Below are 14,435 nucleotides of genomic sequence, written 5' to 3' on the forward strand. Positions count from 1 at the left end.
AGCCATGGTGTGGGCAGTGGCTAAGAGGGCAGGGTGGGAGTACAGAAGCAGGGCTCAGCTGCCCTAGCCAGGGAGGGTGTGATTGCTTCCTGAAGGGGTAGTTGGGAGGTTTGCAGCAGGGAAGAGAGAGGTCTGGTCTCTTAAAGATAAAAAGTTCTGGTTACAAATACCAGCTGGCCGTGGGGAGATGGTTTTTCTACCTCAATCCGTTGTGAGTGCAGTGATAGGCTGTAGAACCTCCGCTTTGACCCAGAAGTCCCTGCCAACTATGGTGGCCTTGATCATTTTGGGGACAGAGTATGGTGGCCACATTTGGGGGTGAACAGGGCAGGCTGGAGTTGCCACTGCCATCCCACTGGTCCCAGAGGAAGTGGCCATGTGAGAGTGTGGTGGCTGTGGTGCTGTAGGATGGGGTGTTTGGAGAGTCTGGAAACAGGCCTTTCCTTACTGGAGACTGAAGCCGAGTCTGCGGGTAACCTGCCCGTGCAGCTTTTAGAGTGACTATGGATCTGCTTTTTCTTGTCTTTCTTAAATAGGATATTGAAGAACCTCTCTTGGAGCCAGGTACTGATAAGAGAAACACGACAGTATGGTTTGGAATTTTTCGCGCTACTCTTATTTAAAGCGGTGTATATCTTAAGCTGTGTTATGGTCTTGTAAATTACCCTAGTGGTGGACAATCCAGATCGTACGAGGATCAGAGATTGGAAACCCGTACGTATCACCAGATCTGTAGAGTGCTGTTCTGGCTTCTTGAGGTCAGACATTTTGGTTGAGATGTAGTGATGATTTTCATCTCTATCCACATGGAGTGGCATTTAAGTAATTCCCCCTGGGTTTCTTCCATGTGTTTCTACACATGAAACAGATCTTGTGATATTTTGCTGCAGTCGATTTGGTGAACGCAGTAAGGCAGGCTAACGCTGGTGTCAGGGCTCGGTAACCCGAGAAGTGTCTGGACTCCAGAAGAGGAGGCAGAGTTTCTTCAAGAAAATTCCAACATCGCATTCCCCTTCTGGACTGTGTTTATCTCCTGCTGACGGAAGAGATTCTGGTTTTCACATTGAACTGTTTTGTTAACCGAAAATCAAAGAAGTTTGGAAATTAAACTGTTCAGTGCACGGTGATTGCATTTGATTCGGCACCGGGACATTGGAAGATAAGTTGGAAGACCCAGATCTCACAAAACTTGGAAGTCTGTCTTGAAACAGCCCAGTGGTTGTAGGTGTTTAAATCTGGGGCTTTTCTCTCCCCTGTAGCGTAGAGGCTTACCTAGTAGGCGGCGCGCAGGTAGTGTAACCAGTGTAACTGTGTGTACCCGCGGGTTTTCCAATCTCTGTGTAGCTAGCAGTTCTCTTCGTGTTAGTGTGGCAGCCGTGCCAGTTCCACATTGTGATTGCTTTATTTCCCTGGTAATTAAACCTTGTGCCATTCTATTCCTGTTAAATCCGTAGAAAATGAGAAAATACTCGACATTTTGGGGGAAACTTGTAAATCTGAGCCAGTAAAAGAAGAAGGTTCCGAGCTGGAGCAGCCATTTGCACAGGATACAAGTAGCGTGGGGCCAGACAGAAAGCTTGCGGAGGAAGAGGACCTTTTTGGCAGCGCCCACCCGGAAGAGGAGGAGGAGGAAGAGCAGGAGGAGGAGGAGGAGGAGGAGGGAGATTTAGATTTGGCCAGCGAGTCAACACGCGCTCAGTGGAGCGAGGCAGACACCCTGTTAGCGGTAGTGAAAAGGGAGCCCGTGGAGCAGACAGGCGAAGGCGCGAGGACGGACTGTGAGCCTGTAGGGCTAGAGAAGCCAGTTGAGCAGAGTAGCGCGGGCTCCGAGCTCGCGGAGGCCTCTAGCCAGGAGGCCGCGGAAGCGCCCACGGAAGCTCCAAGCCCAGAGCCCAGAGATAGCAAAGAAGACGTGAAGAAGTTTGATTTTGAAGCTTGTAATGAAGTCCCTCCGGCTCCTAAAGAGTCCTCAACCAGTGAGGGCGCTGATCAGAAAATGAGGTTTGTTGTTTCTCAGTTTTAGACCAGACGCTATCTCCTTTTCATTGGTCATTTAATGACACACATAAGCTGTTTTTTCTGCAATTGGCCAGCCAGACTGCTGAAATTGTAGTTTACCTCCCAACAGTGTTTATTTCTCTGTGTCTTTTTAATGGGTGATTCCATTCCTTTATTTCTTATCAACCTACCATGGTTGTGTTTTTAAATTGTTAATTGTTATCTTCAGCTTAATTGAATTGACATTGACTTTTACAAATCTGACATTGTATTTTGGGGGTCAGATTTTCCAAAATAAGCTTACAAAGGTGTCTTAAAATTTTATTTCAGACTAATTTTCTGGTAGGTATTCAGTTTTAGCACATATCATACCTTTAATTTAGTTCTCTTTAGTTTTTTTCCTGTATGAGTAACATTAACTTTTGTCTCTAGCTCTTTTAAGGAAGAAAAAGATATAAAGCCAGTCATTAAAGATGAAAAAGGTAGGAGTTCCCAGTCGCGGGGGCGAGGACTAGCTGGTGTTGGGGGAGGGGCCGCGCAGCCCTCGCGTCCGGTCCCCGTGTCCGGGCCATCATGTTGGGCTGCCACAGTTAGCCGCTGATGGTTTCTAGGGATGAGTTGGGTGGTTGGGAGGGCTGTGCTCTCTGTGTCAGTCGTGGTTTTTATTTATGGATAGTGCGATTCGCATTCCGAGATGGGTACACTTCAACCCGTTGAGTAATAGTGAGGCGACCCTTTCAGACACTGCAGTCTTGATTGAGAACCAGTCGTCCAAAGAGGATTCCACCATGAGAGATGGCTCTGCTGTTAGTCTTCAAACAGAGAGTCTCACCTTCTGCTGGCAGAATTTCCCTGTCTGCCTTGTGGGTTGGTGGCACTGCAGTGCCATAAGGCAGAGGCATTGACGCTGGGCACAGTGAGGGTGCTAGAAGGGGCTGCAGTTCTCAGGGCGGCGGCACTTCCCGGTGTGCCTGGAGGTGAGTGCCATGATCTCCCTCTCCCGCAGGCCGTGTGGGCAGCAGTTCGGGAAGGAATCTGTGGGTCAGCGGGCTGTCCTCCACCACCCGTGCCACTGACCTGAAGAACCTCTTCAGCAAATACGGGAAGGTATGTGCAGCCTAAAAAATTGGGGGTTAAAAAAGGAGCTAGAGAGCTTGTTGCTTGCTGTTGGTTTCATTGATTCTCATTTCTGGTCTTAAATGTCCGAAAGGGGAGACCCACCAAGCTCCCAGTAGTGTGCCCTATTTTCTGGTTCAGGGCTATCAGGATCCCTTGGGAAGCAAGGCAGAAGGCTCCTTCTTACCCCTGCTTGGGACCGTGTGTAGGTAGCCATTACCTAAGACCCTCTGTCTTTGTGACTTGTCATAAACACACAGACTCTTCTGGTCTGTGCAAACTTACAGCCGCGTGCTGGTGTTTTCCTTAATGGTAAGTGTGGGTTCGGCCTTTCTATCTTCTGGCATTTTATGTGTACTTTGATAAAGTGGAATGTGATGATGGTTTAAAGATCAATCGCTAGCAGGGCACAGTGCTGTACACTACAGTCCTGTAGTCCAGCAGCATGGGAGGCCAAGAGAGCAGGATCCCAAGTTCAAGGCTCACCCTCAGCAACTTAGCAAGACCCTGTCTCAAGAAATAAAAGGTGGGGGGGTGTGGCTCAGTGGTTAGGCTCCCTGCGTTCAATCCCTGGTACCAAAAAACAAATCACTAAAGTGCTGTTGGAATACACAGGAGAGAAAGTACACAGTTCAGAAGCCCCCCACAGGCCCTGAAGGGCAATTAGAAATGACTGCGCTGTCCTGGAGTTAATGCCTGAAACAGCCTCATGCCAAGCCCTCAGGACCACCCTGGCCCCCGAGGGAGAGGGGAGGCTCAGGACCTCATGGTGTGAAAGGTGCAGGATTTCAGGCAGAAACATTTTATGGGTTTCTAGCATGGCCTCATCCTGCGTCCACGAGTCTGTCGCTGATCTTGTCACTGATTAGCCATCCAGGGAGCAGTAGGCAGTCAGCACCTGAGAAAGCGTCCATCATGTCGAGCTTTTCTGAACAGCCGGCTTGGGTAGCTCTCGCGGCCGCTGGCATCGCAGCAGGTGCTGCTGGAAAGCCCAGGTGCACGTGGCTCAGGGAGGCTCCTCGCACCCCAGTGAGGCCTTGTGTCCACCTGGGAGGTGACTTTTCAGCTGGGGCTGGAGTGGCTGATGGCCCTGCCCCAGGAACTTGGCTCTGGCCAGAAGCTCAAGGTGGTGGACAAGGTGAAGTGGTCAGAGGAGGCTCTGAGGAGCTGGAGACCAGGGCATGTGGCGAGGAATGAGGACACCAGAGCTTATCGTGGTGTCTCGTCCCATCTGGGTCTCATCTGTCATCGGAAGTGGTGCCCTTGTGAGGACGTTCAGAGTGACATAGTAAAGGACCGTCTTGGCTCAGCTCCCTGGTGCTGGGGGCTGGGAAGCTGTGAGGCCCCGTCTCTGACTGGAGGGCTAACGGCAGAGCCTGGGCACAAGGGCCCTGCGGTGTGTCTCCTTGGGGACCCCAGAGGTCAGGAGGAAAAATGCCTCACCCAGGCTGACCCTCTGGATCAGTGGTGGGCCTGAGGCCAGGACTGCCGTGTCCAGGGCTCTTTCCACGTCCTGAGTCCGTGGCGTCACCAGTCACTGCTGCGCTGTTTCCCTTTGCGCCAATCCCTTTCTCCTGTTGGTCTGCCTTCTTGTGGACCGTGTCTTTGTGCGACTTTCGGTTTGTTGTCTATAACTTTTGCTGTGTTTGCTATTCCTCTGTGGGGGCTGAACCCAAGGGTGCGCTCCCACTGAGCCACATCCCAGCCCTTATATTGCATTTTGAGACAGGGTCTCGTTAAATTGCTGAGGCTGGCCTTGAATTTGCAATCCTCCTTCCTCAGCCTCCTGAACTGCTGGGATTACAGGCGTATGCCACCATTCCCAACTGTTGTGTTGTTGTTTAGGGATTATAGCACACACCTTTAAGAACCCACGCACTGGGCTGGGGTTGTGGCTCAGTGGTAGAGCGCCCGTCTAGCATGGGCCAAGCCCTGGGTTTGATCCCCAGCACCACATAAAAATAAATAAATAAAGATATTTTTAAAAAGAAGAACCCATGCACTACGCTACTGGGTTTTTTTTTTTTTTCTTTTTTCCTTGCCTTTTTTACTGTAGTTACCTTTTTTTTTTTTTTTTTTAAACTTGGAGCTTTATAGTTTTGCAAAGTAGCTGTATTCATGCCAACAAACTCCTCATCTGCATAGAAATCCATTTCAGATCAAGGTCTTCCCCCTTTACCCTCCTGTCCTCTCTCCCCGCTCCCATTCTTCCTTCTGGGCTCCACCTGACTTCCTTTCGCTCCTGTTAATGTATTTTTGAATCTGGGTCCTATCCTTCCTCCCTCTTTATCTTACTCTAGCTTACACATAATGAGAGGAAACATTAGACCTTTGAGGGCTGGGGATGCAGATCTGTTGGTAGAGGGCTTGCCTCACATGCACAAGGCCCGAACTCCATTGTAGATATACACCACAATTTCTTAATCCATTCATCTGCTGATGGGCATCTGGGTTGATTCCATAATCTAGCTATCGTGAATTGTGCTCTATAAACCTTGAGGTGGCTGGATCACTGTAGCATGCTGCTTTGGGATCTTTGGAAAAATTCCAAGGAGTGAGCGGGATAGCTGACAATTTGTCAACCATTTGTGTTTCCTCCTTTTGAGAAGTTTCTGTTTGTTTCTTTTGTCCATTTATTTATTGGGTTGGTGTTTTGTGGGGCTTTTGGTTTTGACTTGGTGCTAAGTTTTTTGAGTTCTTTCTATATTCTGGATACTAATTCCCTATTGGAGGAGTAGCTGGCCAAGATTTTTCTCCCATTCTGAAGCTCTCTCCACGTCCTAACCCTTTCCTTTGCTATGCAGAAGTGTTTGTTTTGTTTCGTCTTATGTTGGTGCTGGGGGTCAGACCCAGGGCCTTGTGCATGCAAGGCACTCTACCAGCTGAGCTACAGCCCCAGCCCCTATGCAGAAGCTTTTTAGTTGTTTGGCACCCCACTTATTAATTCGTGATTTATTAAATGCGCTTTGGGGTCTCATTCAGGAAGTTGGTTCCCGCACCTGTGTGGTGGAGTAGCACCTGTAAAATTTGTGGTCTAATTCTTGTCTTTTATCCATTGTGCAGGGTGAAAAAGAGGAGTCTAATTTCATTTTTCTACACAAAGCTAACCAGTTTCATAGCACCATTTATTAAAAGGGCTACTATCTTAAAGATATCTTTTTGGAACGTTTGTTACCTCTCAGATGCCTCTAGGTTCGTGGATTTATTCTTGTGTCTTCTGTGCCGTTGGTCTCCGTGACACCGCTCTGCAGTATAATTTTAGGTCAGGTATTGTAAGTCTCCTGCTTCACTTTTCTTGCTTAGTATTGCGCTGGCTACTCTGGGTCTCCCGTAATTCTTACAAATGAATTGTTTTCCCTAAATCTCTGAAGAATGTCATTGGTGGTTTGATGGGGATAGCATTTTATCTGTATGGCGCTTTTGGTAATATGGCCATTGTAACGTTGTGGTTTTCCTGATTTCTTCTTCGGCGTGTAGGAAAGCCATTGATTTATGGGTATTGGTCTTCTACTTTGCTGAACTACTTTATAAGCTCTAGAAGTCTTCTGGGGCAGTTTCTTGGGTCTTCTAGGTATAGGATCTTATTGTTGGAAAACAGAGATAGTTTGACTTCCTGTTTGTACCCTTTTATTGTTTGATCACTCTGGCTGTTGTTTTGAGGACTGCATTCATTGAATAGGAGTTATGAGAGTGGACAGCCCCGTCTTGGTCCTGGTTTTAGATGAAATTTTTTGGAGTTGTAGTAGGAGAATACAATACCTTTATTTATGTATTTATTTTTGAATTTTTTTGATTGTTTATGTATTTATTTATTTTTGAGTTTTTTGATTATTTTTTAAATATTTATTTTTTAGTTTTTTTAAAGTGGATACAATATTTTTATGTGGATCAAACCCAATGCCTCACGCATGCCAGGCAAGCGCGCCACCACTTAAGCCACATCCCCAACCTATTTTTGAATTTTTAAACTTTTTTGTGGTGCTGAGGATGGAACCCAGTGCCTCATGTGCTAGACAAGCGCTCTGCCACTGAGCTACGACCCCGGCCCCATAGATGGCCTTTATGATGTTGAGGAAAGTTCCTTTGATCTGTGGCTTCCCCCGGGTTAAACACATAATTTTAAAGAGGTTTGTAAGTAAGAACAGAATATGATTACTGAGCCAAGCCTTTGTTCCTGTTTGCTGGGTCCGGTCCCTGTTGAGATCACTTTCATTGTGGGGCTCTGGTGTGGACGCCTGTAGTGTTTGTACATGTGAAGTCTTCGTTCACCTCCATTTTGAATTATATTTTCCTGGGTAAGAATTCTTAATCTTTCTTTTCTTTTTTCTTTTTTTTTTTTTTTGTACCAGGGATTGAATCAAGGGGCTCTTAACCACTGAGCGACATTCCCAACCCTTTTAAAAACATATTTTATTAGAGACAGGGTCTCACTGAGTTGCTTAGGGCCTTGCTAAGTTGCTGAGGCTTGCCTTGAACTTGGGATCCTCCTGCTTCAGCCTCCTGACCTTTGAGCTGCTGGGATGACAGGCCACGGTGTCTGGGGTGATCTTAAGTACAGTCTGTCTTTTCCTGCTCGCAGCTTTAAAGACACCGAAACCTAAGCCTGGTTGGGACAGTTTGGTGACGGTGTGTTGTGCTTCAGTTGTTGGTCATCCTGCTCCCTTTCTTTGGGGACTCCTGAGCTGTCAGCTCATTGATATTTGAGTTTGGGTTTTTTCTCCTAATCTTTTTTTTTTTTTTCATCTTTAGTGGTTTCTCTTCTGTCTCTTCAGGTTCCCTGATTTTTTTCTTACATGGTGTCTGTCTGGGGTCCCCTCTCGTGTGCTTTTCATCTCCAGAAGTTTGGTTGGGGTCTCTGTGGGTGTGTGCCTGACGTGCTTGGCCTCCTCCACCTTCTTGAAGGTTAGGGTGGAGCTAAAGTAACTGTGTTAATCCTATCCACTGATCCTCGCCTCTCAGGTCTGGCCTTGGCCTGGTGGGCCACCCGTGTCTTCAGGGTGGGTCACCTGTGTTTCCGGTTTGCTACCTCGTGGTCTCTGATGGGTGTGCATTTTACCTTTGGGCTTATTCCTGTCTGCCACAGCAGGTGACCTGGCCAGGGCTAGGGTGGTCTTTCATGGGGCTGATTTGTCCCACTGCTGGCACAGCGTCCCTTGAGGCCTCTACCTGGTGCCCCACGAGTGGGCAGCTTTTCCTCTCGGGTTCCTGGGCAGAGCTGAACCATTTTGGATCTGAGTGACCCACAAATTATTCCCTCTGCTCCTCGTGGCTGGTTTTCTCGCAGCCTTTGGTGTCCTCACACGTGTGCCCTGGTCAGAAGAAGGCCTCTGCAGGTCTCTGGAGGTCTCATGTGCTGCGCTCTCCTGCCGTCCAGTAATCTCTGTGTAATGACTTCTCTCTGCCTTGATCTCAGCATCTCAGGTCGGTCTCAACTCATTTGACATCTGCCTTAGTTTCTCCTCCCTGTCTGTGACCTGGAGACTCGGCAGTAACCAGGGCAATCGTAGGACAATCCTCAGGATCACTGTCCTGGGCAGCCTGGGGTCCAGGGTCTGAAAACTAATGTGTCCACCTTCCCGCCAGTGTTCAGTCCTTTCAGACAGCAGCACAGCACTTTGCTGCAAGCAGTGAAGCCATGCTGGCTCAGCACTGCCCCCAGCCTTCCTTGGCAGTGGATGAAACGACCCCATTTCTGATTACTTACCAGGTAGTGAGTGCTAAAGGTGGATGGTGTTGCATGCCTGTGTCTTTCAGAGAGCTGATTCCTGTTAAAACAGCCGTATTTTGGTCGACCAGGATTCATTAGAACCAGTAACGGTTTTGCAGAACTCATAATTTGTGGGCCATGATCTGGTTGTCTATTAAGTGCTGGTAATGTCGCGAGTTGCACAGTGATCTGAGAGCAAGAGTGCTCTTTGTCTTAAAGGTTGTGGGGGCGAAAGTGGTGACCAATGCCCGCAGTCCTGGGGCTCGATGCTATGGATTTGTCACCATGTCGACGTCCGACGAGGCGACCAAGTGTATCAGCCATCTGCACAGAACCGAACTGCACGGGAGAATGATCTCCGTGGAGAGGGTGAGGCTTCTTGTCAGCGTTGACTGAGGCTCACAGGCGCCGAGACCTGCTAGGGGTCATTTCTGCCCATGTTCTGTTTTAGGCCAAAAACGAGCCTGCCGGGAAGAAGCCGTCAGAGCGGAGAGAGTGTGAGGTGAAGAAGGAGAAGCCTCCCGGCGTCGACAGGCACCATTCTGTGGAGATCAAGATGGAAAAGTGAAGTGATTTTACACATCTTTCCCTTGGGATTCCTGGGAGGAGGCCGGGTGGCCCTGGGTGGGCCTCACGAGGCAAGCAGCGTCTCCTTTGTGCCCCCAGTGCAGCCCGCACTCGCCCTTGCTGCACTCCCTGATCCGGCTGCCTATAGACGCGGGTCAGGTGGTCCTCACCTGTGTGCCGACGACTCGGTGGACTTTGAAAGCAATTTTGCACATAGACTGAAGCGCTCTGGTCTCTATGTTCCTTCCTAAGGTTCTCCAGGCTTAGAGGCATTTTTCATCAACGTAGATTTTCCATGCAGCCTTTTTTTTTTAAGCAGGGAAACTATCTAAAACCCAATTTTTCCAAGATAAAACACCATCCAAAGGAATTCAGCGTGCTCCTGCGTTGCAGGGAGCGACCTTGAGCTGGAAGTTTGTGCCGGGCCTGGCAGAAGCCAGGGATTGCTGTTCATGTCAGAATCAAAAATATACCAGAGCGTGCTGTGAGCTCACTGTGGTGCCCTGGAGCACCTTGGCACAGCAGTGGAGAAGCCAAGGGTCTGTGGCACTTTTCATAAAAAGAAGTGATTTATATTTTTAATAAAGATGGAAATAGACCCCAATCTTTGAAAGCAAGCACGGCCCGTTCCTATGCTATCAGGGTCAGGGCTTGTCTTTGGAGTCGGTTAGCCTTGGTGACTCGTCTGGTAGTGGCACCGTCCCAAAGCCCAGTGTGTGTCCATCTGTCTTGTGGTGACTTGCTTCTGTGGCCAGGTCCACTCTGCTTTTCACGAGGAGCCCTCTGCTACAGATCCACCCATCTCACTTTTGAAGCGGCAGGATGCGTGCAGGGACAGTGTCCCTGTTCTCCATCGAATGCTTGAGACGGGTTGAGGTGTTGAGAGTTCTTGGTGTCCAGGCTCATGTCATTCATGACCTGCGTCCCACGGTGTCGTGTTGGTGGGGAAAGGAAGGTGAAAACCGCTGGCTCGCAGGTTTGGGCCCCGTGCTGGGCTGGAATGCAGGAGCTGTGTGAGGCAGGTGCCCTGGAGAGAAGAGGAAGCAGGCTGGGAGAGGGGGTCACACAGCCAGCAGGGATTCATTGTTGACCTTGCATTTTGTCTTAAGATTCTGGAGGTTGAGTAGTCGACCCAGGGAAATAGACTCTGCAAAGACGCATGTAGTCTTGGACGTGGTGTTGTGTGGTTGGTTTGGAGAGCCTGGGTACCTCAGAGGGGTCCTTCCACCCGGGGCCTCGGGTTCGCTGCATGTCCCTTGACTGGCTTGGTGTGGCCGGCCTGTCTCTTGGTGTCTAGGCAGTACCCTGGAGGTGCAAAGAATGTGGGAGCAGAGGAGGCCCCTCGGAATTCCCCGTGGCTTCCGGGCAATTGTGTAGAGTGACCTCTGTCCGTCAGAAGGCCCCAGGAAACCGCTGTGGAGTGCTGACAGCAGTTGGACAGATCTGTGCATCCACAGGCCGTCCTCAGAGCAGGCCGGGGCCAGGTTGCTGGACACAGCCTCCTTTATGCCAGGCCCCAGAACCTAATGGACGTCTGTGCCCACACCCACACGAGGTGGGTGACGGTAGAGTCGGATGGAGGCAGGGAGACGATGAAGCAGTTCACGTCGCTTCAGCTGAATCTGTGTGAGATTTTTCCAAACAGGAGCAGTGTGTCAGCAGGCGTTTACAGTAGTCCTGGTGCACAGCAGTTTTCATCGTGTCAGTGTTATTCAAAATGAATATTATAAGAAGGTCGCTCTGTGCGACAGGAGTTAGGAGACAGTGGGGCAGGAGCGGGGTCGGTTGGCTTTCCTGCCTGGACCCGCCTGTGGTTGGCACTGGGTCTTGGGCTTTTCGACCCCCAAGCTAGATCTCCCCCTGCTGGAGACCCTGGAGACCGCTTGGTGGCTCCTTCACAGCACGAGGTGCTTCTGATGTGGCGCAGTCACATTGATTGACACCTGCTGTGCCATTTTAACTCTCCAGAAGTACACGGGGCCCTCCCGTCTGGGTCTTGGTGTGGGGGAGCGGCTCTGGCCCTGGGCAGTGGGTCCTCGTGTGTCCCGTCACGTGCAAAGAACGCCTCGTGTCGGGGCGAAGGGTTCTCAGGAAGCTGGAGAGTTCCGCAGGTGCACTTGCACGTCCGTCGACGCCAGCACAGTCTCCGTTTTTGTTTTTCGACTCTAGAGGCAGCGGGTAATGGACATGGGACCCGGGGCTGGGTCCGAAGAGCGGTAGCACTGGTTTTCCAGTCCTTTCCCCGCTGTGCGCGAGCTCTCAGGGATGAAGCTGGGGTGGGGGGCTGCTCCTGTTGGAGTCCTGGGTGCTCAAGGTTGATAACCATGCTTTTAAATAGAACCGTAATCAAGAAGGAAGAGAAGGTTGAGAAAAAGGAGGAAAAGAAGCCTGAAGACATTAAAAAGGAAGAAAAAGACCAAGATGAGCTGAAACCAGCACCGACAAATCGGTCTAGAGTCACCAAGTCAGGTGATGGGCGTCTTTTCAGTGTTCGTGAGGGGGGGCAGCCTGAGCAGGACCTGGGTGGAGGGGGCAGAGAAGTCCCGAGTCCCTGTGGCCGAGTTTTGCTCTTAACAGGAGCTGCTAAGAGCAGCCTCGGGAAGGCAGTTCTGGTTTCTGAACCACGACCAAGTCCAGGGACCTGAGGCTGAGCACAGGTGGGAGTGAGGAGACAGCTGCCCTGAGTCTCGGGCAGAACGTGGCGGGGGCTCACAGGAGGGAGCTCTCCTGGCTCCCTGCAACTGGCTGCAAGTGTGCGGCGCAGTCTCCCCTGCGTTAGCCAAAGCCAGGCAGAGTGAGAGTCGGAGAAGGGCGGCCGGGGGCGCGGGTGTGCGCCTTAGTCCCAGGTACTCAGAGGCTGAGGCAGCAGGACGGTTTGGGACCTTTGAGAGCAGGAGTCTGGCTAACCTGGGTGACGTGTCCCCCAAGTAGAGAATAACTAAGACCTCAGGACATCTGCACGCATTGAGGTAGTTGTCCTTGAAGGTGCTGTTTCTGTTGTCATTTTATGAAGGTTATCACACCCTACACCACTGATTTGTGTGATACTCTGAGCTTGTTTTGTGACAAAAAGTAAACCCCCAACAAGAATCAGAAACAGCCCAAGCCGCTGGAGCCCTGGCGTAACGTGGAGCACTGGGCTTAGCGCTCCAGAGTCGGGGTCGTGACCAGCAGCCTCACCTCACGGAACGTGTCTTTTGAACGTTCCCCCAGTGTGTGAGTCTCCTCCAGTAAGGCGTCGCTTCTGCAGTCAGAGGGTCCGGCTCACTGCAGGACCTTGCTCCGGAAGCCTTCCTGCCTCGGAGGAGTGAGGGAGCCCGCCCACCTGGCGGGGCACTCCCCCTGGGACAGCAGTGGCTGGTGCAGACAGAGCACAGGGCCCGGGCTCCACAGAGCTGTGGGGCGTAGGAGGGTGAAGATGTGGCTCTGAGGGCTTGGCAAGGGGTGACGGAATTCTGCAGCAGGACTGTCGCTTGGGTGAGACCCTGTGAAGCCGAGCCGGTGGCGTGTTCTGACAGGTTGCTGTTTTTTTCCTGAAGGAAGCCGAGGAATGGAACGGACAGTCGTGATGGATAAGTCCAAAGGAGAGCCCGTCATCAGTGTGAAGACCACAAGCAGGTCCAAGGAGAGGGTGAGTACGGCCTCTGTCTCTGGGTTGGCACGGGCTGCTGCTCACTGGGCCTCACACTGGCGAAGCAGCATTGCTTCCCTTTCAACTTTCAAAACCGCAGATGCACTCAGGAGCCGGGTCCATCCACTGCTGATATTGGGTACATGCAAGATCCATTGTCACATCCTAAAACGTCGCTTCCCCGTATTTGCTTTCCTGAGAATGCTGAACGCCGGTGGCTTGTGTCGGGGCCTCTCCTGGGCGGGAGGGTAGGGACCCAGCTGGCGTCGGAAGGCAGGCCAACCCCGGATTTCTGAGCAGCAGTTATCAATGATCCTGAGTCGATTTCTAGTCTTGAGTTAAATTGACCAGAAGAAAAGCGGAGCCCGGCCTCCAGCTGAGCACCTCGGGGTGTCGGCGAAGGAGCTGGCGAGGCAGGGGCTTCCTCTAGGTTTTGTCCACTTGAGAAAACCTCACTGCAGGGCCTGCTGCTCCGCTATGGGGGGCCGGGGTGCAGGGCTCCGGCAGTGAGCGCCGAGTCCAGGGTCCACTGAGAACGTGGGGGCAGAGGGTGGCGAGACTGCATTTGAAAATGACACTAGGGCTGGGGCGTGGCTCCCTGGTGGAGCCCGTGCCTCTCGTCGGCCAGGTGCCCTGCACTGCGCAAAGGAAGTGAAAGGAACGTTGCAATCCTAGTAAGCATCAGTGCTCGTGGTTCCTAAGATCGTCACGTGGGCTCCAGGAAAATTGTAAACTGCAGAGACATCTGAAGGGAAAAAAGACCCATAGTCTTTACCACCCAGATGAGCCAGTGCGAAAACACTCCATGGAGACAGCACATGTGATGGGAGTGTCCAGCTGGCGCAGGGAGATGCAGCGGGCCAGTGGGAGCCACTGGGTGGGCGCAAGCCCACCCGCCTCACACACGTAGCACATCTGTAGCATGCAGACGCCACAGGACCCGGTCAGCCCCTGCAGGGAATGGCGGCTGTTGCCTTAGTTGTGCACGTAATGTCACTTGAAAATCTTCAAAAGCTAAGGCATGTGGTCGTTTTTCTTTTAAAAGCACATTTATTTTGAAATAAAGTGCTGCTCAGAATGGAGATGATTGGCTGGGAGTGGATCATGCACCAAGTGCCTGTGACCCCCAGCCCTCTGCAGGCACCTCCCTGCGGCGTGGCCATGCGAGCTGTGGGCTCATCTCAGGCCCAGTGTCTGGGTCTGTCCTTGTAAGGAGGCTGTCCTCGGTGTCTTTCCCCAACCTCTTCCACCCTTCTTTCCTGACTGGTGCAATGACTGGCTTTCACCTTTGCCCGTCTTTATTGTCTTTCTCCCTCCCCACATGAGCTCGTGAAATCATTCAGGGACATTTTTAAAATACAGTCGCCCAGGCCCCCGCCCTGGAGATGTGAGTCTGTCAGCAGGAAGCCCCAGGTT

The 14,435-nt window shown here is 51.2% G+C and overlaps 1 protein-coding gene across 2 annotated transcripts in view; it reads left to right on the forward strand.

The window, feature by feature from the left end:
* Positions 1 to 14,435, forward strand: part of Safb2 (scaffold attachment factor B2) — a 31,898-nt gene that overhangs the window by 8,941 nt on the left and 8,522 nt on the right. For both annotated transcript variants that reach the window (XM_027952727.2, XM_027952728.2), the window contains 8 exons: positions 537 to 564; positions 1,455 to 2,001; positions 2,431 to 2,480; positions 3,005 to 3,105; positions 9,041 to 9,190; positions 9,273 to 9,385; positions 11,727 to 11,857; positions 12,928 to 13,019. In XM_027952727.2, coding sequence (XP_027808528.2) covers positions 537 to 564; positions 1,455 to 2,001; positions 2,431 to 2,480; positions 3,005 to 3,105; positions 9,041 to 9,190; positions 9,273 to 9,385; positions 11,727 to 11,857; positions 12,928 to 13,019 — 1,212 coding nt within the window. The remainder of the gene's footprint in view (positions 1 to 536; positions 565 to 1,454; positions 2,002 to 2,430; positions 2,481 to 3,004; positions 3,106 to 9,040; positions 9,191 to 9,272; positions 9,386 to 11,726; positions 11,858 to 12,927; positions 13,020 to 14,435) is intronic.

The sequence above is a fragment of the Marmota flaviventris genome, chromosome 1 (assembly GCF_047511675.1).
Source record: "Marmota flaviventris isolate mMarFla1 chromosome 1, mMarFla1.hap1, whole genome shotgun sequence".
NCBI classification, from domain to species: domain Eukaryota; kingdom Metazoa; phylum Chordata; class Mammalia; order Rodentia; family Sciuridae; genus Marmota; species Marmota flaviventris.